The sequence below is a fragment of the Symphalangus syndactylus genome, chromosome 20 (assembly GCF_028878055.3).
Source record: "Symphalangus syndactylus isolate Jambi chromosome 20, NHGRI_mSymSyn1-v2.1_pri, whole genome shotgun sequence".
Lineage (NCBI taxonomy): Eukaryota > Metazoa > Chordata > Mammalia > Primates > Hylobatidae > Symphalangus > Symphalangus syndactylus.
This window is the reverse complement of record NC_072442.2, coordinates 48273787-48298023: the sequence shown is the minus strand read 5'-3', so window position 1 is coordinate 48298023 and position 24237 is coordinate 48273787. Positions and strand designations below refer to the sequence as shown.

At 50.1% G+C, this 24237-nt stretch overlaps 1 protein-coding gene and 1 long non-coding RNA gene across 2 annotated transcripts in view; one reads left to right on the top strand and one right to left on the bottom strand.

Annotated features, from left to right (window-relative positions):
- Positions 1 to 23177, top strand: part of MARCHF10 (membrane associated ring-CH-type finger 10) — a 96666-nt gene extending 73489 nt beyond the window's left edge. Inside the window, 4 exon segments of the mRNA XM_055257514.2 lie at positions 1196 to 1305; positions 12383 to 12496; positions 19203 to 19245; positions 22989 to 23177. Coding sequence (XP_055113489.2) covers positions 1196 to 1305; positions 12383 to 12496; positions 19203 to 19245; positions 22989 to 23044 — 323 coding nt within the window. The 3' untranslated portion in view covers positions 23045 to 23177.
- LOC134735249 (uncharacterized) lies at positions 19424 to 20462 on the bottom strand. Its single transcript, XR_010118237.1, has 2 exons — positions 20309 to 20462; positions 19424 to 19811 (listed from the first exon to the last, which is right to left on the bottom strand). It is a non-coding gene; the product is annotated as an uncharacterized lncRNA (long non-coding RNA).
- Positions 23178 to 24237: the final 1060 nt, after the last annotated feature.

Below are 24237 nucleotides of genomic sequence, written 5' to 3'. Positions count from 1 at the left end.
GGAAGAAACGAGTGGATTTTGGTTGCTAACGACTGCCATGCAATCCTTTATCTTCCTAGAAATTTGGGCCAATTAAACATCTAACACAGAAAAAGTTAACCATGAAACATGTCATGAAAATGCTGCTATGCTCATAAATGTCAATGCTTGTATGGGTGTGTTCAGTAGGATTCGATCGGAAGACTCATGGGACATTTGGTAGCCAAAAGCGTTACTGAATGATGCTAAAAAAAAAAAGTCAAGCAAACAAAATGCAGATAAGGGATTACTTCCTGTTCATCCTTGCCCTTTGAAAGTCTCTATTATTTACTGTTTCTTTATATCCCCAGTGGGGAAATAGAATGCGGGTATCAAACTGCACAAGCCCTATTTTTACCAAATACATACTGGTAACTAATAGGTCTTTTATTTTCTAATGCATAAAATAAACATCAGTACATCATCAGTCAAATGCCGCAACTAAGGGGGAAAAACTGTCTGGCAGAATGTTTGCTTAGACATAGCAGCCCAGTTCTGCATCCTCCACTTTTGCGTTGGGGAATAGGATAAAAATGCTGATCTAGAATGCCTGTTTTTATAAAAACAGCAACAGAGGAAGCCTTCTCATATTTCTTTTCCCAGATGAGTCTGAGCTCAGGCCGATGAGCTGGGCCTGGGTACTACTGTAACTAGTATCCACACCTGGCCCCTCGCTCCCTCACTGTTCTCAGGTGGGAATGTTACCCGGGCAGGAGTAAAGGCAGATTTTTAAGCCATTGATCGAGAATAGTTTCTGCCATCTATTTTGGTCCTCACTAATTTATTTACTTGGACCTGTGTTGGGTCTACAAGAAAAAAAAAAGCTGAATATTCACTCTTTTTACAAACACCTGTGTTATAGACTCTTAGCCTCTGTGCAGCAATTCCAAGTTTATGAACCATCGTGTTTATATTTAAATAGAAGCAAGATCTGCTATTTAAAAGTCATGGGAATTTCACTTCTATGAAGCTTGCATAATAGATGACTACAAAGGAAATTTTTCAGCTCTCAGATTCAAGGTCATTTTCTACAGAAGATGGCTGGCTTTAAAGGAAGGTCACTCAAGCTCAGAATTCATAACACACACAAGTTCACTCTCCAAATATCACCTGTCAATGTGCTAACACAAACAGACCCATGGTTATATGTACCGTATAATTCTTTATCTAATTTAAGGAGCAGATCTTGGTGCCGTGAAGACCTGTGAGATGTGTAAGCAAGGCCTGCTGGTTGACCTGGGTGACTTTAACATGACTGAGTTCTACCAGAAGCACCAGCAATCTCAGGTAAGAAATGTGGCCACTCTGCCTCCACAGGTTAAAGGATGTTAGAGGGGCAGGGCGAGAAGACATTCCCTTTCCCTGATCTAAGAAATGTAGAAGGTCTCTGCTGGCAGGAGTCTGACAATATCCATTTAGCTTACTTCTCTGAGAAGACCTGCCACTAAATTAGGGTATTAGAGAGTTGAAAAGCCTTTTTTTTTTTTTTTTTTTTTTGAGACAGAGTCTCACTCTGTCGCCCAGGCGGGAATGCAGTGGCACAATCTCACTGCAACTTCTGCCTCCCAGGTTCTAACGATCCTCCCGCCTCAGCCTCCTGAGTAGCTGGGATTATAGGCGTGTGCCACCACGCCCACCTAATTTTTGTATTTTTAGTAGAGATGGGGTTTCTCCATGTTGGCCAGCGTGGTCTCGAACTCCTGACCTCAAGTGATCTGTCTGCCTCCACCTCCCAGAGTGCTACGATTACAGCGTGAGCCACTGCAGCTGGCTGAGAGTTGGAAGTCTTATTTGTCCTGGGTTGAGTTTGCCCTGCTGTTGGGAACAAAAGTAAGAAGCTTCAGTGGGCAACTGGACACAGAAAAATACCAAAAAATTCTAGTAAGCTCCACACCCACGTTTGCAGAAGTAATTTAATAACAAGAGAAAAAAAAATCAGGGTCTTGGAGGAAATGGTCCCTAATTTAAAAACCAAGTAACCCTGGCATAAGAAGGAACTGCTTTACCTACGGCTAATAAACATGAGGTAAATGCCTATTGGCTGATCTTTAACACCTAGTGAATTAACTCTCCTAGGGTATTTGGACTGCATTTCTAATATTGTAAAAAAGTTAGTTACCCTCAGGTGGGAAGCTGATTTGTGCCTGAGATAGCAGTTAATCACCCAATTCTCAGGCAAACAGCCTTCCATTTAGAACTATTAGGTTGGTGCAAAAGTCATTGTGGTTTTGCCACTTTTGTTGGCAATATCCACAATTACTTTTGCACCAACCTAATACTATTTTGTTCAATATAGAAGTCACAAGCCACTTGTGGCTAATGAACAGGTGGCTTGTTCTAATCAACATATCCTGTAAGTGTCACATACACACCAAATTTCAAAGACACAGTACCAAAAAAAAAAGGGTAATATATCACCTAATTTTAAACACCAAGTTTCAAAGACAGTACACTTTCCAGTTCAGTATGTAAAGAGCTTGAAGTCGTCACTTTGCTTTAACAACAAGTAAAAAGCTGAAAAAAGTGCAAAATCAACAACCCTTCTTAGATCCATAACAGAAGTGAGATCACAGAGCAAATCACTGCCCCTAAAATTGGAAAGACAGGCAGATAGAATCACTAATCCCAGCATTTTGGGAGGCCAAGGTGGGCGGATCATTTGAGGTCAGGAGTTTGAGACTAGCTTGGCCAACACAGCGAAACCCCATCTCTACTAAAAATACAAAAATTAGCTAGGCGTGGTGGCGCATGCCTGTAATCTCAGCTACTCAGGAGGCTGAGGCTTGAGAATCGCTTGAACCCGGGAGGCGGAGGTTGCAGTGAGCTGAGATCCCACCACTGCATCCCAGCCTGGGTGACAGAGTGAGACTCCATCTCCAAAAAAAAAAAGAATCACAACTTATCAGAGCAGAGACTCCTGAGCAGAAAGCTCTGTGAAAACCAGTGCTGGACAAGTAACCTTAAGCTGTAATTAATGAACTGCTGGAGGCTCAGTGTAGACAAGTCTGAGAGTCAAAAATTCCAGGGGGACCCTGTCATAAGGGTATCCCCACACTTCGGTGAGTTTTCTATCCAGGAGTGCAACCAGGTGCTTACAGTGAATAGCAGAGAAAAATTCCTTCATGCTTCCAGCAGGGGGAGGGGGAAAGTAACCATTTTGGTATAAGCCAGAGCTTTCTGTTCTTCCTAACAAAGTTTGCTCTCAGGAGAAACTATTTAACCAGAGCCTAACCTTTGGAGGTTTTATCAGAGCACCATACCTAACTGGAAGAAGGGAAATACTCAACTCCAGCCCTCTCTAGCCATCTTGTCCCACCTAAGGTGGGAGGGGGAGGATAGAGAAACTGAGAGGCACTTGTGAAGTTCACAGTCCAGAGGCACAAGCTCACTCAGACTGGGATCTAGAGTCTCAAAGGACTGTAGAATACTTCCCCTCTCCCCACACCTCACCACCCCATGGCTAACAACCCATTTATAGCAGTTCCTTTTACCCAGTACATCACGTCTGGCTACCAAGAAAAAATTACAAGACATACTCAAAGGTGAAAAGCACAGTTTGAAGAGACAGAGCAAACACCAGAACCAGACTCAGATATGGCTGGGATGTTGGAATTACCAGACCAGGAATGTAAAACACTATAATTAATACGCTAAAGACTCTAACAGGTAAAGTAGACAGCACTTAAGAACAGATGGGCAGTGTACACAGAGGAATGGAAATTCTAAGAAGGAAAAAGAAATGACAGAGATGAAAAACACTAACAAATGACGAATGCCTTTGATGGGCTTATTAGTAGACTGGATACAGCTGAGGAAAGAATCTTTGAGTTGAGCATATCCCAATAGAAACTGCCCAAAATGGAAAAACAAAGAGAACAAAGATTGGAGAAAAAGAAAACAGAGCAAGATATCCAAGAACTTGTGAGACAACTATCCAAAAGGTGTAATAGACACATCATGGGAATACCCAGAAGGAGAATAAAGAGAGAAAGGAACAGAGAATTATTTGAAGCAATAATGACTAAGAATTTCCCCCAAATTAATGTCAGACACCAAATCACAAATCCAGAAAGCTCAGAGAACACCAAACAAGATAAACGCCAAAAACAAAACAACCCACCACCATGACATATCATATTTAAAATGGAAAAAAAAATCAAAGATAAAGAAAAAATCCTGTAAGAGGCCAAAGGGGAAAAACACCTTCCCTAAAGAGGAGTAAAGATAAGAATGACATCTGACTTCCCAGAAAGCATGCAAGCAAGAAGACAGCGAAACAAAATATTTAAAGTGTTAAGAGAAAAAACTGGCCAACCTAGATTTCTGTACCCTGCAAAATTATCCTTCAAGAGCAAAGGAGAAATAAAGATTTTCTCAGGCAAATACTTAATGCCAAAAAAAGTAAAATATCAAAAAAGTAAAAATTACATACAGAAATGATCATTTGAAAATATTAGGTTAATTATATTGTTAAAATTAATTTCACCAGTTTCTTTTTGCTTCTTTAATGTGGCTACTAGAAATTTTAAATTACATCTGTGATTTGTGTTTGTACCTCTGAGTGTATTCTATTGGATGGGGCTGATCTAGAAGGTGATTTCCACATTATAAGCAGTCAATAAATATTTAGCAGACCTTTTTTTGGCCAACATTTTGACAGCTAAGTCAAAATGATTTGTGTGAGTCCAGGCAATTCTGCAGTTTCTTTGTTTAAAATTTTAAGGGTGTAGACCGAAGAACAAAATATTGACAAGAATGAAGGATATTTGAAGAGTTCAGTGAATGAGGGCATAATGCCACAGCAGCATTACAGAGGTTAGGCATCAGGAGGTTAGAGAAAGAAAAGGAAAAAACAGAAAAGAAGAGAGGAGGAGAAGGGAGGGCAGGGGAGGGGAGAGGAGAAGGACTTCTTGAGAAATAAATAGTGTTTTGAGGCCTGAAGGTCTCACATCACTGCATCATAACCACCAGGCACTAAGATCTGAGACGATAAACAGAGCGACTCACATTCCTGGACGCTGAGCATGTGGGAGGCGAAATATTGAAAGAAACCAGAACCTCTCAGTGCCTGAGGTCAGGTGCCAGCCAGGGCACCGACAGGTTCATCTCAAGAAATAGATCGTTTTGGGCAATGGAGCCTGCCAAATCTCCTAAGGAGGACGTGTTCACATGAGGATGGGTTGCCTAGAATACTATCTATCAGAGCAATCTACTGACACCACAAACACCATGCAGCCCAGGGGAACACCGTGTCTAGAAAATACCCCTTTTGGCCCCAAGCCTTTCCACATGGTTCTCCCTCTGCCAAGCTGCTGCCACCATCTAATGTCCTTTATCAATGGTATTTATAGAACTGACCCAACAGCAGCACATTTTTCCATTTGTACTAAGATGTTTGCACTCATAGTCTGAGGCTGCATGTCCCACTGAAAAGCCTACCAGCTTTGATTAAGATCTCAATCTAAACCCTACTCCCTTCCCCAGAGTGGCCCCGTGACCTTGAGGAAACTATGGCAACTCTCTGCACCTCAGTTCTCTTATCTGTAGAAGGTGAGAGATGTTAACTCACACCTCACAGGTCTGGATGTAGGAAAAGACTTGAGTACATCACCCCATAGACAGAGTGTGCGCAGAGAAGGCTGCATGCATGAGAATTGTCAGATTACAGCCGCAGAGACGCTCGACTAACTTGGCACTCGGGAGAAAGCTAAGTGCACCAATGACTGGCCTAGAGTCCATCAGTGAACTAACAAAACAAACCAGCCCCACTGGGTCACATCCATATCCTCGGCCCCACTGCACCCTCCGCATTGAGATAACTGGCTACAAGCACCTTCTAGAAAGAACTATGACAGTAATTGTATCAGCCAGGATCTGCGTGGGAAGAGATGGTGGCACACTCAAAGGGGGCAAGTGAAGAACGCAGAAGGGAGGAGGAAAATGTGGGCAGCAAAAGAAAGCAGCAAGGAACAAGGGGGTGTCCTGGGACTAGCAGTGTGGCCAGGGTCATGAGCGCTGTAGCTAAGGATCAGCCACCAGCAGCCTGTGGCCTTCAGCAGAAGACAGCAACCACTGTCACACCACACCCAGCAGAGAGGGATTGGGGAAGAGACACCCAGCTTCTTCCTCCTCCGCCCTTGGGTCTCCCGCCGGGGCCTCCCATGGGCCAAACCCAACGGGAAGCCAGAGGGCAAGGGAGCCCGGCTGGGGAAAGCCATGGGGCCGGCCCCTGGGCCACAGAGCAGGAGGGGCACGGATCTGCAGGGGAAACAGAAAGCATCCAGCGCAGCCATTGCTCCACGTGGAAGCAGGAATGATTTTAAATTCGTTTCAGTGAGAACTTCACAGGCCATCAGAGCCTTTTGGAAATGCTCGCATTATCATCCCAGGTGGCAGCCAGGCCGCTAGGCCCGCCCTGTGGGGAGAGCAGGGTCATAGCATGGGCAGCTGCTGTCTGGCAGCGGCTGAGGGCTCACACCTCACTGCAGTCCCAACTGTCCCCGTGACCTGCTGGGAATTCATAGTGCCTGTCTGCTCACAGCCTGGGCAAAACCCTAGGCCCCAGGGAGCCTGACTTGGGCGAATTCTGAAGCTCTCCATAGATAAAGACTGAAGCAATTGTTGTTGAACACAAAGATATCTACAATGTCATTAAACCTCAGCTCGTCCCCGAGGCGCAATGAGCCCACTGAGGGGACAAGCCCTGTTGAGGAGGCCGCCAGCCTGGCCGTGGAGGTGACGTGGACACCTGTGCCTTGTGGGCCTGGTCCCTTCCCCTCGCTGCCAAACCTGGCTCACCCGGGCCTCCTGGCCACCCTCCTGCCGCTTGTCCTTGGCAAATGGGTTCCTTTCTGGAGAAGTGGCACCACTTCTAGACGTGTACAAATCTAGACATGTACCAAAAAAGGGGCAAAACCAAAAGAAGCCTAGAATTGGCTTCAGCTCAGCCTGGTTCTCACTTGACCTCAAACTAACTGACTAGTGAACTGTTTTTCTTATATATTTTCCCACTTATAATTTTTTTTTGCTTTTGTTTAATTACAAAACCACCCAAAATGATAACTTATAACATTTAGCTGCAGGTCTTCTTTTTTTCTATTAAAATGGTGATACACAGGCCCAACCCAGGTCTAACCCCAGCTCTGGGATGGGGCCAGGGTCCCTCCTGGGTTCAAGGGATCCTCCTGCCTCAGCCTCCTAAGTAGCTAGGTCCACAGGTATGTGCCACCACACCCTGTTTTTTTATTTTTATTTTTATTTTTTTTTTTTTTTGAGAGATGGGGTCTGTTTTACTTTGTTGCCTAGGCTGGTCTCAAAATCTTGGGCTCAAGTGATCTTCCCACCTTGGCCTTCCAAAGTGCTGGAATTACAGGTGTGAGCCACCACACCCAGCCAGTTTAACTTTACAAATACTTATTGAGCACCTGCTGCCTGTGAGATACTGTGCTGAAAATGCTGCCGTACCCAAGACCCGCAGGGGGCTACCGACCAGCAGCGAAGACTGGAGCCAGCAATTCCTGCAGGTAGAGGTACAAGGACCGTGCAGGCCGCTGCAGGAACAGCTGCGGGACTCCGACTTGCTCTCAACCAGAGAAGGCCTTTCTGAAGAAGAGATGTTTAACAGCGGAAGGAAAGAGAGGAGCGGGCCTTCTATCCACCGGGCCTTGGAGTAAAGTCTGTAACATCTGGGATGGACGCCTCACCTGGGACCTAAGCACAGATCAGGGCGTGTCCTCTAGGTGCCCGGTCAGCACCGTCGGTGGCCTTTGAGGGTGTGGAGGGGCTCCCGTCAGAGCACGTTTTCCTACCTTAGTTCTGTACTTCCGGTGGGAGCAGGGCAGATGCTGCTCACAAGGTGCTAACAGGGCACTGAACTCAGATTATTCTAGTATGAGCCCCAAGGTCAAGGTCTGTTACCAGGCCTCAAGCGGCTAGATTAGGAACTCCTGCAAGCATCTGGAGAGGGGATCATTAGACAAGAGCAGCAGTGGGGCCCCAGGGACCTGGCGGTTTCATCTTAGGTCTGTCAGGGCCTGTGGCAGTACAGCCCTCCTTTCCCCTGACTCTTTCGGTAGTGCTGCGTGTGAGGCAAGCCTACATTTGCTCCTGTGAGCGTTGGCTGTCGCCTGGAAGCCGGACTCATATTGGGTGCTGGTTGGGTGCTCGGTTTTGGGGTGGAGGGCAGAGCTCCTGGATAGAAGCATGCTGCGGTGAGCCAGATAACATTCCAGCCTCCAAAATGGACGAGGTGAAAACAGGTTTAAGGAAAGCTTAAGTCACAGGTTACACACTCAGATACCACAGAGGCCAGGCTGACAACAAATGGTGGTAATCTCCTAGGTATCCTGCCATTGGGCGTGGTGGCATTTGTGGCAAAATGGAAAGTGCTCTCCCCAGCTAAAGATGGTCATACTCTTCTTTTCTACCTTCTTTCTTCCTTCCATCCAACCAGAGCACATCCACAAGCCAGATTCAGCTTAGCAGCTACCAAGTGCTCACCATTAGTTTAGATCAGTGGTTCTCAAAAATGGGTGGTCCCTAAACCAGGAGCGTTAGCATCATCTGGGAACTTGTTAGAAGTACACATTCTTGCACCCACTCCAGTCCAACTGAATCAGAAATGCAGGGAGGAAAGGAGGAGCAGTGAGGCCGGGCACGGTGGCTCACGCCTGTAATCACAACACTTTGAAAGGCCGAGGCAGGTGGATCATTTGAGGTCAGGAGTTCGAGACCAGCCTGGCCAAATGTGGTGAAACCCCGTCTCTACTAAAAATACAAAAATTAGCTGGGAGTGGTGGCACACACCTGTAATCTCAGCTACTCGGGAGGCTGAGGCAGGAGAATCACTTAAACCTGGGAGGCCGAGGTTGCAGTAAGCCGAGATCACACCGTTGCACTCCAGCCTGGGCAACAGAGTGAGACTCTGACTCAAAAAAAGAGGAGAAGGGGGAGGGCAGGGAAGGGAGGGGAGGGGAGGGGACTGCCTAGCAACTGTGTTTGAAAAGGCCTGCTCGGTATTTCTGATGCATGTTAAACCTGGAACCACTAGATTCAAAAGTTGTGGCTGAATGGGTCACTGTCTGATCCATCACAATCATGCATTTTTTTCTCATTGCTTCATCTGTGCATATATATATAAAGCATGCACAGTATACCAGGCACTGGGCCAGGCACTAGGAGTCAGGAGCAAACAAGACAGATGCAGGTCTTGCCCTCACAGATCTTAACGCCCAGACAATTTACCTGGAATCCTGTCTCTAAATCTTGCCTCTTGTAGGATGTGTTTGTTTTGTGAGATCCCATATATTAGCTCACTTTACTATCACGCTTTGAGGAAACAGGCAGAACAGAGGTTACTTCCCTTCCATTACAAATTGAGTCCCTTTGGCCCTGCACAGTTAAAACTCTGCCTAAAGTCACAGTGTCTGGTGGCCCTACACTGCCCACCTTAGCCGGCAGCGCTTTCCAGGTAAGGTGCACTCCAGGGCCCCCTGCTCACTGAATTGGAACACACCCCTGCCATCCTTGCTCTGCCGCACAGGAGAGTCTCAGTGGGCCTCAGGCTGTCATTGCTCTGAAGCACAGGCCTGGCCTGGCTCCATCTCAGCCAGGGACAGATGTCCTCAGACACACGCAGTCACCTAATCACCCTTATAACTAGGAGCACTCTTGAATATATTCGAAGACTTGACAGAACGTTCAGCCAGGCTGTCAGCTTCTTTAAGTGGAATATATTGAGAATTTCCATCAGTAGCAAGTCTCTTGGCCTAAATGAATATTAGCAAAATGGAGAAAACAGCTGGCAGGTGGGCTGAGATCTCCGGAGCCCTTTTGTGCTGTTTCACATGCCTTCTCCTTTTTAATGTCCCTGCCCCCTCCTATTAATGCCACCCCCATTCCCTTCAGTCTGGCACACAAAGGGAACTCCATGTGGGAGTCAAAGTGTGATGTGATTGGGACAAGGAAGGAGTGGATGGGCCGTAGCCCCAGTAAGCCCTGCTCCAAAACCTCGTTCATTTGGCCCTGGCCAGCCAAGTGCGATGGAACTCTTTGAGTTAACAAATCCCTCCCACTTGTAGCTCAGGAGTATAAAGGCTGATTCGGAGTTGACTATCACACGCCTGCTCTGATTGGTGGGCTGAGCCCCTTTGTCGAGCATCACCAGCTCTGCAAAGGGCGCACATAAAGGAAACGAGCCGGCGAGATTGATGGCGCCGTGTGACAGGTTCCCTCCCACAGACCAGAGAAGGGACACAATCTGCTAGAAGTGACTTTTCAAATTATCTGCAGAAAACATTAGTGGATATTCTCCCATCTGCATGCCTCTGGGCCTTATTGAGTCATAAAAAGTAAATGATTTCCCTGAATGCTTTGACAAACCTGATAGTTCCAAGCCATTTTCTAGCTGATTGATTTGTCATTATGCATCCCGGTGTCTCGAGCATAAAAGCTGGCTGGCAAAGAGCACTGGTGAGAGAACCACTGGCAGCTTTTGCAGGAGGAAGCCGGGGACGAGGTAAACAAATAAGGGCTAAGGCTTTGTTGGTGAGGAGGAGCTAAAAGCCAGGTGAGGAAGGCTTCTCAGAAGAGGTGGTTGGCGAGACAGTAGGAGGCAGGCACAGACTCATGGGGAGGGCAGGAGGAGGCAATTAAAACAGAAAAAGTGGCTAGGCAGGGCTCATGCCTATAATCCCAGCAATTTGGGAGGCCAAGGCAGGTGGATCACCTGAGGTCAGGAGTTTGAGACCAGCCTGGCCAACATGATGAAACCCCATCTCTACTAAAAATACAAAAATTAGCTGGGTGTGGTGGTGCACACCTGTAATCCCAGCTACTCGGGAGGCTGAGGCAGGAGAATTGCTTGAACCTGGGAGGCAGAGGTTGCAGTGAGCCGAGATCACGCCATTGCACTCTAGCCTGGGCAAGACTGTGTCTGTCTCAAAAATAAAATAAAATAAATAAAACAGAAATAGTGAAAACAAGCAACTTGTTCTCTGCTCACTCTAGGCCAAGGTCAGCAGAGCAGAAAAAACACGACCAAAGGCTAAAAATAGGAGGTTAACTGCTAAGGACAGAGGACTGGGGCCTTCGAAGATGGATGTGTAGAATGGTGGAGAGGCTTGCAGCAGTGATCTCAGGGCCAGCTGTCACCAAGATCCAGAGTTGGCCCTGATTCAGAAGGAAGAGCATATCAATCCTTGCTCAACTTCTGTGCCTTTTCTGGCAGCTGCTTCATCCTGGGAGAGGTGGGTTCTGTGCCAACCTCCTGAGCTGCCCTGGATCTAATGAGAACGGGAAGATGTGGCACCCGCGCTGCTGCAGGAAGAAGGCAGATGAGACACTGAGTGTTCACTGTGTCATTCATGCCCACATGTCGTTATCCTGGGCTGACAGAGTCAAAGTTGCAACCTTTCCCAAGGGTGACGGAAGGGGCCATGCCCTCTGCTGGGGACTCTAGTCCCCGGGGGCTGGGTGGCTTTGTGAGCACTGACTGCCTGGCCCATCCCAACACCCCCACTCCAGGGAAAGATGGGGACTGAAAGGGCCTTCCCCTCCTTCCCCTATAGAGGGATAGGAGTAGTTGTTACTAATACCACTGATTTATGGAAGGTCTGTGAAAGGTCTAGAGTGAGCACAGCCACTCTTGGCAGCAAAGCCCAAGTGCTGAGGACAGAGAAGCGCCACGACCAGCCAGACCATCACATCCTCCCTGTGTAGCGCCTGTTCTGAGCACCAGTGAGAAAATAAACACAGCCCACTCCTCAAGAAAAAGCGGAAACATTAACAAGTGCAAAAGGTGGTATGCAAGATCAAGATGAATGCTCAGGGACTGGGGAACGAAGGAATGATGGAGGCAAATGAGGCTCCTCAGGAAGCCTTTCACAAGGGGACATCTGTGACTGCTGAGAATGTTACGGACAAGGCCTGGTGCATCTCTCTTGTAGCACTCGACACATCCAGCTTGTATTGGAGCTGCTTACGGATGAATCTCTCTCCCACACCAGGCGACGGGTTCCCAGCAGGGAGTTCTGAGGCTTTTAGCCCTGTGTTCCCCACAACATCCAGCCCAAGGCTTTGCATATTTAACTGCTCAATAAATGTGAAATGGGATTGAGCCTGGAAAATGGAAATTTCTCAGAGCATCCTCCTCTAGATGGTAAAAAATCCCAGGGGAGTGGCTGCCCTGGCCTCTATCCTGGACCTCCTCCTGCTCTGTCTTCTGGTCCCCAAGAGCAGGCCTTGCCTTGGAGCTTGCGCTCTTGTCCCAGTTCTTGTCACCTCTTAGCGTTGTTACCCTGCATCCCACAGTTTAGACCATGACTATTTTACAGATGAGCTGAAGAGCTTTCTTTTCCATTTGTAGGCACAAAACGAGCTGATGAATTCATGTTTGTACCTGGTGCTGCTGCTTCACCTTTATGAGCAGAGATTTGCAGAACTCATGAGGCTCAACAACAACCAGGTGGAAAGAGAGAGGGTAAGTCTGGCTGTGACCCAGAGCTGTCCGGTGGCAGCCCTGAAAACCCTGCAATGCTGTTTATTGGATGTGCAAGCTGTTGAGGTCCTCACGGTCGCTTGGGAGGATATGGGACTGTCATTGTTAGGACTAAGATTTAGCAGCTGCTAAGTGTATACACGGTGACCCTCTGGCTGAAAAGTAAGTGATGATCACATAATTGCTTATTACCAAACATGAGTAGTAATTAAATGGTCATCAATGGTCATATAACTGAGTGAGCCTCTAGGTTATTTGCCCCCCAAAAATAGAGGACAGCAAGGATGCAGGGGCTGGTTGTGTATTATGTGTGGGCACCCGAACATGGAGGACCTGCAAAAAAGAGGAACCTGGCTGGGTGTGATGGCTCATGCCTATAATCCCAGCACTTTGGGAGGCCGAGGCTAGAGGATTATTTGAGGCCAGGAACTTGAGACCAGCCTGGGCAACACAGCGAGACCCCATCTCTACAAAAATGAAAATTAAAAAAAAAAAGGAAAGAAAAAGAGGAACCTTCCCCACAAGAGACTGCCTGGGCCCCCAGGACATGCTATGCCAGCATATGTACCTGTTGAAAGAGACAGGCTGCCAAGAAACCAAGATGATGATGGTGGCACCATTTGTCATTAGAGAAGACGATATGTTTACCAGGAGTGATCATCTGTGGCTGCGCTTCCTTCAGCAGAACTGGGGCTCTCTAGGAGGCCCCATGGTGTGGAGGGAGAAGCCTAGTCCTCCTCCTAACTGGAGCCTGGCCTTAACAAAGTCAACCCAAATGAGGGAGTTGGACAGGTCCACCTCTGCAGTGTCTTAGTACACTTGGTCATTGTCAAATCAGCACCTTATGCCCCAAGGGACTTCCTTCTTTGTCAAATGCCTCTCTGTGCCTGGCCAAGCAGGGGCACTATGAGGACAGGTTACTGCCCTTACCCCTAAGGTCATGCCAGGGGCTGGTCTGCTGGCAGTGTTTTGGATCCCAGGATACCTCTTGAGGCTTGGCTCTTGACCTTGAGGCTTGGCTCTTGACCTCTGCTTGTGTCAGAAGGTCATGACTGGAAAGTGAGCCAGTGTGGCAGTGGACAAGCCACTGATGGTGCCATGAGGCAGTTTTAATGACACTGCCACCCCATCCTGTACACCTTTCCTTCTCTTCATTTTCTTCTCTCCTCTCTTCCTCTCTCTCTCATTTTCTCCCCAGTCACTTCACATGGACAAGAGACACCTGCCATATGTAATTCCACATGTAATTCCTTACATGGCTGCAGACCTGTAAGACCATGGGCTGTTTCCATCCATTTAGAGCCATCCCTATTTAAAATGCTAGGGCCGGGAGCAGTGGCTCACGCCTATAATCCCAGCACTTTGGGAGGTCGAGCTGGGCGGATCACTTGAGGTCAGGAATTTGAGACCAACCTGGCCAACATGGTGAAACCCCGTCTCTACTAAAATTACAAAAAAATTAGCCGGGTGTGGTGGCACATGCCCGTAATCCCAGCTACTCGGGAGGTTGAGGCAGGAGAATCGCTGGAACCCAGAAGACAGAGGTTGCAGTGAGCTGAGATTGTGCCACTGTACTCCAGCCTGGGTGACAGTCCTGAGACTCCGTCTCAAAAAAAAAAAAAAAAAAAATGCTGGGTTCAAACTGTTAGTCATAAGAAACCTAGATTTTCTTTTTTTCTGGCTTACATTCTCTCCTTAGACCCTGAGCTCTCAATTAAGAAAACAGGCTGGGGCTCTGCCAAGATACCTCCTCAAGAGTCTCACCCTCCTTTTGACCCAGGCCTGTCCTTCCTAAACTCTTCCATGGTTTTAATGCTGACATAAATTTCTCAGAGAAATACATTTTTTAAAAAAGAAAAGTACTAAAAGCAGGAAATGATCCTTTGTTAACATTTCTGTAACCTTATTTTCATGATTCCACATCTTTTTAATGAACTTTTTATTGCGCATTGAACTTCAAAGCATCCGGGGTTGATACAGGTTACAGGTGGCCCCAAGAGCAGTGAGCCAATGCAAGCAACATTAGCCACCAGACTTGCAAAGCAAACGTGACAAACAACAAACAGTACCACCCAACGGATGAAGACCAAAGCCCTGAAGCACCCTCTCTAAAGAAACTTCCAGTAACTCTGTCCTGGACTAGGAAGAAGTTGCACCAGGAGCAAGCTGGGAACCAGAGCAAAAAGCAGCAGGAGGGACCAGGGACACTCTTCTGTCACCACAAGCTCACATTGAATTGGAGAAACGCTGAAATTGATCTCACCCACTTAGACCACCGAGCAGTAACAGGTACAGATAACCAGTTAAGAGGCACCCAGGCCAGGTGCCGCTGACGCTGCAGGGAGGCTGATGCTGCAGGGAGCCATGACTGTGCCACCGCGCTCCAGCCTGGGTGACAGAGCGAGACCCTGTTTAAAAAAAAAAAAAAAAGGGCACCCAAATGACAGTAGGAAACCAACTGGATCTTGTTAAATTCACACTTCTTGATTTGCGTCTCAGAAATTTCTTGGAGAAAACACTCAGAATCTGATGGTAACATTTAGCAAAAGAGAGGCACTAAGTTAGGAGAGAAGCCCTCCTTCCCTCTCCTTTATCTACCAGAACTGGAGAACTCACTCACATTGTGTTTCTTGGTTGTGTCTCATTAAGAGACCCAGTGATGGATGCCTGGTTTTTTTTTTTGTTTTTTTTTTTTTGAGACAAGAGTCTTGCTCTGTCGCCCAGGCTGGAGTGCAGTGGCGCAATCTCAGCTCACTGCAACCTCTGCCTCCCGGGTTCCAGTGATTCTCCTGCCTCAGCCTCCTGAGTAGCTGGGATTATCGGTGTGCACCACCATGCCCAGGTAATCTGTGTATTTTTAGTAGAGGCAGGGTTTCGCCATGTTGGTCAGGCTGGTCTCAAACTCCTGACCTCAGGTGATCCACCCGCCTTGGCCTCCCAAAGTGCTGGGATTACAGGTGTGAGCCCCCGCTCCTGGCTGACAAATGCCTGTTAATGGTGGTGATCATTTCTCATCCATTCATGCACTGCCCTGTACCAGGTGTGGAGATGAGGATCAGGGAAAGAAGCTACTAGACATTAGACATGACGCCATGATGTCCCTTTCCATAAAGAGCTTGTGAAGGAGTTGAAAGAGGAGACACATATTTATAAAACCAGGAAATAACTGGAAAGTAGCACCTGTGCAAGAGAACTAGTGGACCCAGTGAATTCCTACAGGCTGTGAAATTGACAACATAAGCTCTTCCTTGGCTGGGGCTTCCTGGGGTTTCCTGCAATCCCATAAACAATTGGTCTCCTCAGTGAAGTTGTGAGCTATTTGAATGCAAAGCCAGGCCTTCTATGCCGGTCTCTTATGATGCTGGGCACACAGTGAGTCACATCTGACTGCTGACCATGTCTCTGGCACTATGGATGCCAGGAACATTGAGTGTTTACAGACGTCCCAAATGATTTTGCCAGATAAGCAAGTGGCCCGCATGGGTTGGGGGCACTCATTAACAACTTGGGCACAGGAAACTTTATCTCTTTTATATCTCACAGGCCTCCAGTGCCTAGAAAATGCCTAGTACCTAATAGGTGCTTAGTAACATTCTGATGCACAGTCAACTACTGAATCAGAACCTACTTTTTGGCCTGGCGCGGTGGCTCACGCCTTTAATCCCAGCACTTTGGGAGGCCGAGACAGGCGGATCACAAGGTCAGGAGATGGAGACCATCCTGGCTAACATGGTGAAACCCCGTCTCTACCAAAAATACAAAAATTAACCGGGCGTGGTGGCGTGTGCCTGTAGCCCCAGCTGCTGGAGAGGCTGAGGCAGGAGAATGGCATGAACCTGGGAGGCAGAGCTTGTAGTGAGCCGAGACTGTGCCACTGCACTCCAGCCTGGGTGACAGAGTGAGACTCCGTTTCAAAAAGAAAAAAAAAAAAAAAAAGAACCTACTTTTTCCAGGAGGCGAGTCCTGAGTTATGTTTTGGAGAAAGTGATAGTACAAAATTTGCAGAGAGAACAATATTCTAGGTAAAGGAATACTTCCAAGTTCAACATATATTTATTTACTCAAAGATTTTCTTTCTCTTTTTGAGACAGGGTCTCACTCTGTTGCCCAGGCTGGAGTGCACTGGCGGGATGACAGCTCATTGGCAGCCTTGAATGCCTGCGCTCGAGTGATCCTCCCACCTCAGCCTCCTGAGGAGCTGGGATGCGTCCACCACTATGCCTGGCTAATTTTTTATTTTTTGTAGAGATGGGGTCTTGCTAGTTTACCGAGGCTGGTCTTGAATTCCTGGTCTCAAGAAATCCTCCCACCTCAGCCGCTATTCAAAGACTTTCTGCGAACCTACTACATACCAGCCTCTAAACTAGATTCTGAGAATATAAAGATGATTAAGACACTCCTTTCCTAGAAGAGACTCAGAGTCTAAGGAGAGAACACACATGTAACCAAGAGTATCCACAAATGTGCCTGTGTTGTAAGAGAAGGTTGGGTCAGATGTGGGGAACACAGAGCAGTTGGATGAAATGGGGCGCTGCCATTCTCGCCCCTCCTTCCGCCCCTCCTCTAGGACAGACCTCCAGCCAGGCTTTTCGCAGACACATGCCAATGCTTCTGAGGCCTCGCTTTTCATCCAATCAGATTGTGCCCTTTGCAGTCAGTGTTCCCACTTCTTTGGGAGCCTGGTGGCAAACCTGTTTCATTATTGCTCGCATCAATGAATCCACCGTGGGGATGATGTTGACCCAGAATCCTGGAGGGTCTGGCAGATGGGCAAGGGTAGTCGTGATGGGAGAGAGTGTTCCATGCTGAGGGAAATGGAAATGCACAGAGACGTGGAAAGACCTGCATGTTTGGGGAAAGTCAGGGAGGTGTGTAGCCAGGGAGGGCAGAGAATGAGCCTAAGGTGCAGGCAGGGAGCGGGGCGGGAAGGGTTTGTGAGCGGCTCTGGAGGCCATGGAACAGTTTCCAGCCTGGGATTGGCAGGCCAGGAGATGTGGGTTTTGGGAGAAGAACTTGGGCAGCCACATTGGAGGGGAAAGAAACCAGCTGGGAGGCTGCCACAATGGCACGGGGTAATAAGGGGGCCCGCATGGGAGCATCGGACATGGGAAGGACAGGGGTGGGTCTGGGGTGAGGGACAGGCTGGCGGAAGCACTGAATGCTCACCTCTGCAAGTGGCCGGCAGGAAGCTGGCCTTTCCTCCCATCGGGGAGCATCTCCAGAGAAGACAGGACCCACCAACCTCACTTTACCCCACCGTTGAGGTGAAGCTAAATGGCCTTGCCTTCCCTCTCCTCCTTCCCTTTCAGCCCCCACACGGAGCACTCCATCTGTCAGGGCCTGGTCCCCCATCCCCCGTGTCCTGGCTTCCTCCCAGCCCAGGTCTTGTCTCTATCTGATTATTACAGTGATCTCCTGGAGCAAGGACCCTCCTCTGTCTTCTGCCCCAGGTGTGCTGTTAATGGTGGAAAACTTCAGGCTAGGTGCAGGGGAAGGGAGCCCAGGGGCTGGCCGGAGGAGCAGGTAGGATCTAGAAGCCATTCTCAAATCCCCGTTGGTTCATTCACGTGTGAGACTGGATGGACTGCGGCTACCCCCGTCCCCACCCACATCATTTCTACAAAACCAAAAGCTCAAATCCCCGCTGGTTCATTCACGTGTGAGACTGGATGAACTGCGGCTACCCCCGTCCCCATCCACATCATTTGTACAAAACCAAAAGCTCTTCCCTCCAAGGACCAGATCAACCCAAAATATGGGAAGCCCAGGTTTGGTCCACAGTTACAAAAACTTCCCACTCACCAAGATGCAGTTTCCTGATGGAACAAGAGTTGGTGAGATAGATAGGATCAGCCGGCACAGAATCTAGAGGCAGGTGGAGGTTATCTTGGGAGCCCAGAGAAAACGGAGGCAGTGGCTAGCCCAGTCCTGATGCATAATTTACCAGGTAACCAGGACCTGCTACTCTAGATGAAATTCCATCCTTCCCCTGCCCTCCCTCTCCTTGGGCACAGAAACGGTCCCAGGGACTAAAGCTGCCTCCACACTGGCCAGGCAGTTGCCCCAGTAACAGTGTCCAGCACCCCTTGTTTTGTCCCCCAGCCTGTCACAAAGCCCCTCTTCTTCCTGGGGAAGAGCACCAGGCCCTCTGCACCGGAGCCCACATCCTTGCAGCCTGGCACAATGGGCTCCCACGGAGTACACAGTGTTTCTTATTGTGGCATAAAATGCCATAAAGTCAGAACAAAGAGCGAGCCAGGGCCTTGATGGGTCTGCTGCTTCCTGCCGGGCAGAGAATACAAGTGATTGTTTCAAAGCCAGTGGCGAGGCAAGTGGCCAATTAGCACGGCCTTCACCCCCACAGCCTGTAAATGTGATTCGGACCATCAGAATGGGATTCTGCTATTCAGATCAATTGCTCAAAGGAAGCAAGTCTGTTCTCGCTGCCAAATTTAGAAGCCCGAGACAGCAAAGGTGACCCAGGTTATGGCTGCAGCTCTCGTTAGGAGGAGGCTGAGCCCTGCCAATGCTTAGCACTCACCCAGCCCTCAGCACCTCTGCCCATTTTCCTGCCCCTTTAAGGTGGTGTAAGGGATTCCTAGAACGTTCCTGCAACTAGGAGGTTATACATCTGTTCACAATTGTATTGGAAAAAACAATTCATTTCTCGTTGTCTTCTCTCTTGTAGTTGTCAAGAAATTACCCACAACCCAGAACAGAGGCAAATGAAAGTAGGTTTTGGGGGCCAGTCCTGCCATTTTGAGGGTGTTTGCTAAATTCCTCTTTTTCTGTGACTGTGTGGAACCTAATGCCATGGAAGGAAGGAATGACCACCACCCAGAGGCAAAAATAACCCCACAAAGCTTGGGAAAGTCAGCCGCAGCAAACAATCAGGAAGGCGAGGCCAAGTTCACTGGCTGCAGAGCAGAGAAGAATTTTAATTCATCCTGAACGCAAGGAAAAGCGCCAACAAAGGGAAGAGGTTATCAAACGGCATGAGATAAGATTTGTTCCTTTTCCTTGCTGGGATTCTCCAGCGTCCAGCACTTGGAGAGTTTGGGGGCTGGTTTTTTTACTGCCAGGATTCCTCTAGGAAAACCCTCCCCAAGCCCTGGCAGGGGCTGTCTGGCCCTTACCTGAAGGGACCACATTCACTCATAAGCTAGTGGCCTTGGTGGATTTTGGGTCTGCTGAATTCAGACGTTGAACAAAGCAAACAGGTCTCCCGAGAAAGGACCCTCAAAGCGGGCAAGACGGCTCTCTGCAAACAGGTTCGAGAAAAGTCTTCTGCCTGTTCCTATTTCCATTAAAAAAAAAAACCGACTGGAGAAAAACGTGCTTAATAAAGCAGGCGGGCTCGAAGTCAGACTCGGGAAGAACTTCATCAGGAGGCAGAATCAACACAGCAGTGAATCCAGGGGCGTGTGACAACTGGGTCCCCAGAGATTCTTCTGGGGGAAAATTTCACAACTGCCTGTCCCAAAAGCCGTTAGAACAGTGGCTCCGACATGGGCTTTGCCATCAGAATCACCGGGGAACTCGCCAAAAACTCGGATTCCTGGGCCCCGCCCAGAGATTCCGCTTCAGGCGATGGGGTGGGGCCCTGGAATCGTGTTCACACGGGACCCAGGTGGTCCTGACACAGCCGACCGCGGGGGTGCTTTTGAAAACCCCCAGTAGTCCTGCCTGGAAGGCGCAAACCAGCTCAAAGCTGCTCGGGGTGGGGCCCAGATTACGACCCTAGAGAAGCCAATTTATTATTCCGGGCACGCAGCCCTGCGAAGCCCAACTGACCATTTTCAGAGACCCGGGGAGGGCCCTGCCTTCCGCTCACAAAAGGAGCCCGGGAGTCCCAGCCTGGGCGCAACCGCGGGGTCCGGCCGATCCCAGTACCCCCTCGCGCGGCCACCCCCGACCCCGGCCTCGTCCCCCGGGCCTCCAGCCTCTGCAGCCGAGAAGGGCGCTGCGAGGTCTTTAAAAGACCTTTGTGTCGCGGGCGCACGCCGCACCTCCGGGGAAAACGCCCTGCGCCTCGGCCCCGCGGCTCCCCGCCGCCGCCCGCCCCGCGCGTCCCAGGCTCGGCCTCGGCGAGGGCCTCCTGCTCCGGAAGGGGCGCGACGGGAGCCCAGCCTGGTCGCTGCGGCCCCGCGCTCCGTCCAGCCGCGGCCGGGAGGACAGGGCAGGGTCCCGGCGCCGCGCCCAGGCGCCCCCTCCCCGGAGACGCCTCGCTCTTCCCGGTCCGGGGAAACCTGCGGCGGCCGGGCGCGCCCGCGTGGCTTCCGCTGGGCAGGGGCGACCCCTAGTGCCCAGGGCGGGCCGCGCCGAGCAGGACCGAGCCTTTCCCCGCACACCCTGGAGCCTGGGCTTGGAGCACCCTGGCCTCGAGCCCGGGCCCCAGGGAAGAGCGACGTCTCCGGAGGGCAGAAGAACATCCCTAGGGTGGTGCTCCAAAAAGAGTCTCCACGGGAGGCAGGGAACCTGCCGCCCTTCCGTGCTGCTCCGAGGCAAATGGTCCCACAGAGGGAGCGACCCCTAACTCATTTGCCATCCTTCCTCCGGGAACTGGGACCCGCTAGAGGATCCACTCTATCACCACCCCTCCCCCGCCGCTCTCGGCCCCAAGGTGGAGACAGGCAGTTCTCCCCTGGAGGCCCAGGCCCTCTCCACCTGCCCCCAGCTCTGCACACACCCCGGACACGAGTGGGCACAGCCGAGGCCAAGGAGAACCCAGCACAGAGGGACCATCCTCGGGTGCTGACCAGTGGCAGCCCCGGCCTGGCTTCCCGCCAGAGCCATTCTCAAGACAAGAGCCAGGGTAGCCAGTGGCAGAGCCATGGGCACCCAGCCTCCCCCATAGGCCACACTCCCTTGGTCCCCTGGCATCCTGGCATGACTCGCCTGGTTGGCAGCACTTTGTTAATATGGGTTGCCAGAGGTGAGTCACAGCTGTGACCTGCTGCCCTAGCTCGGTTCAGGTACACAGGAGGAAAAGAGACAAAACATCAGGGCACACCAGGTAGCACAGAGAAGTGCCAGCCTCTTTGTGGCTCTGTGGTGCCCATGCCAGCCTGCTGACCAGGCCCCCCCTCCCCTGCACGTGAGAACCAAAGCCTCACACAAATGCCACAAGTGAAACCGAGGTTAGGGCAGCTGGGGAGAGTCTCTGGGTGCGCGCAGGAGCCAGCACCAGGACAGCTGCTTCCCAGTGGCACAAATAACTTCCCAGTGTCACCAAGACAAGGGGTTGGGGGGCGGTGGTGGGGGCAATACCTCCTGCAGATATGCAAACAGATGAGGACGGGGGCAGGAACGGGGCGGGCGTGAGTGCCCTTGGCCAAAGGCTGGGCCAGAGCGCCTCCCCAAACACCTAGTCAAGGCTACTGGCTTTTGGAGAAGGCGCAGGATGGACGAGGGGATGGGGGCAGCACAGGGGCTGGGGCTTCCTTGGGTAGAACTGAGAGGGTGAGAGGGTCCAGGTAGGATTGAGGGGATGTCAGTTGCTCCTGCTCCGTGCGACAGTTTCTTCCACAACAGGCAGAAACTTCCTTTTCTTTTTCTTTTTTTATTTTTCTTTTTGAGATGGAGTCTCGCTCTGTTGCCCAGGCTAACGTGCAGTGGCACAATCTCGGCTCACTGCAACCTCTGCCTCCCAAGTTCAAGCGATTCTCCTGCCTCAGCTTCCTAAGCAGCTGGAATTACAGACACCCGCCACCACCCCAGGCTAATTTTTTGTATTTTAAGTAGAGATGGGGTTTTGCTATGTTGGCCCGGCTGATCTCAAACTCCTGATCTCAAGTGATTCGCTCGCCTTGGCCTTCCAAAGCGCTGGGATTACAGGCGTAAGCCACCGCGCCCGGCCTAAACTGTTTCTAAATTGTCAGGGAGCATTCACTCAAGTCAAGGGGGAAAGAAACATATTGAGATAAGTTTCCCCCAAGAATAAAGGAGACCACCCCCCACCGCCCCCCCACCAACTCCACCTCCTCCACTTGGACCACACTGCCTCCCAGTGCCTCTTGCTCTCCCTCCCTTTCCCCCTCCTATCACTTGTCCCTCTGCGTCCAGCCATTGATTTCTGAAAAACTCCTGAAACACCTGGGTCCATTCCCCCTTCCCTGCCAAATTAGGAAGCAGGGGTTCAAGTGGGGCCTTACCCTGAGAGGAAGCAATGGCCCCCACAGCTATTCAGCCTGAAAACAAGTGCTGCACCAGGCTATGTGGGGACATGGAGATGACCAAGATGCTGTCTTTGGGGGAAGCTGGTGTGGCTGAAACCCCAATGGGGCAGTCTGTGGATTCCCTGGCCCCAGACTGCAGGTCTCTGTTCCCCACACTGTTCCAGGCACTGTGGCCATGTGGGTGGCTGGGCCTCAGGGCTGGGGTGGGAGAAGATGAAGCAGCAGTGCCATGCCCCCTGTGACAGACCCACAGTCTGCTGCAGCCCTCCAGCCTGAAACATCATCTTGCCTTCCAGATTCGGAGTTGGGAGATGGAAATGAAGGCAGCATTTCTCAAAGCCGGGTCGTCTAGCAAGGAAGCCAACTGTGGAGCTCCGAGAGACCTCTCCCGCCAGCCCTTCTTTCTACATCCCCAAGTGCCTCCCTCCCTCCTCCTCATTACTGAAACTGAAACCAAAGCATTCACAGTTAGCATTTTCACCTTGTGCCACTCTCTTTTGGGGTCTGGCTTGAGCATCTATGGGCAGCCACAGCAACCAGTCTAGTCCCAGACAGCACAGGTCAAGCAGCCTGGGACTGTGGAGCCCCTGGCAGGCTGGCCTGGTGCTGCCCCCTTAGCCCAGAAGCCCAAGAGGACCCGGAAGCCCTGCCAGGTCCAGTGGCCTGGGGTCCCACTGCTGAAGGCACCTGCCAGGCCTCACTCGACCCTGAATGGACTCGAGCCATGTATTCATTCAGTAAACTGACTTTATTCTCCCAGCTTCGTTCATGTTTATTTCACTTGCCTTGGTCAGAGGCCGAGGGTCTCAAGCTGGAGGGAGAGGGAAGCACATCTCACAGCCCCTACCTCGCCTCTACTTCTCCCTTGCTCCCACCATCACTGGGGATACTACATCCTGGGCCCCCATGGGCTGGGGCAGGCTGGATGGTGGTTGCCCCTGTAGGCACCCACTTAGGACCCAGCTGGGGTGTGGACTCCACACTTTTTTTCCTGATTGCATCTTAGGGCCCAAAGACCAAGTCAGGACTTGGGGTGGAAGGTCAGAGGGTTAGTGAGAAAATTGTGTGTGCATGAGTGTGTTTGAGTACGTGTGTGTGTGTGTGTGTGTGAGAGAGAGAGAGAGAGAAACAAAGTTAAGCCAAAAAATAATAAAAGGGCTGGACATGGTGGCTCACACCTGTAATCCCAGCACTTTGTGAAGCCGAGGAGGATGGATCACTTGAAGTCAGGAGTTGGAGGCCAGCCTGGCCAACATGGCAAAACCCTGTCTCTACTAAAAATACCAAAAAAAAAAATTAGCTGGGCGTGGGTCCCAGCTACTTAGGAGGCTGAGGCATGAGAATCGCTTGAACCCGTGCAGTGAGCTGAGATCGCGCCACTGCACTCCAGCCTGAGCAACAAAGAGAGACTCCATCTCAAAAATAATAAATAAATAAATAAATAATAATAAAAGCGCCAGGTATGGTGGCTCATGCCTGTAATCTCAGCACTTTGGGAGCCCAGAAGTTTGAAATCAGCCTGGGCCATAGCAAGACCCTGTCTCT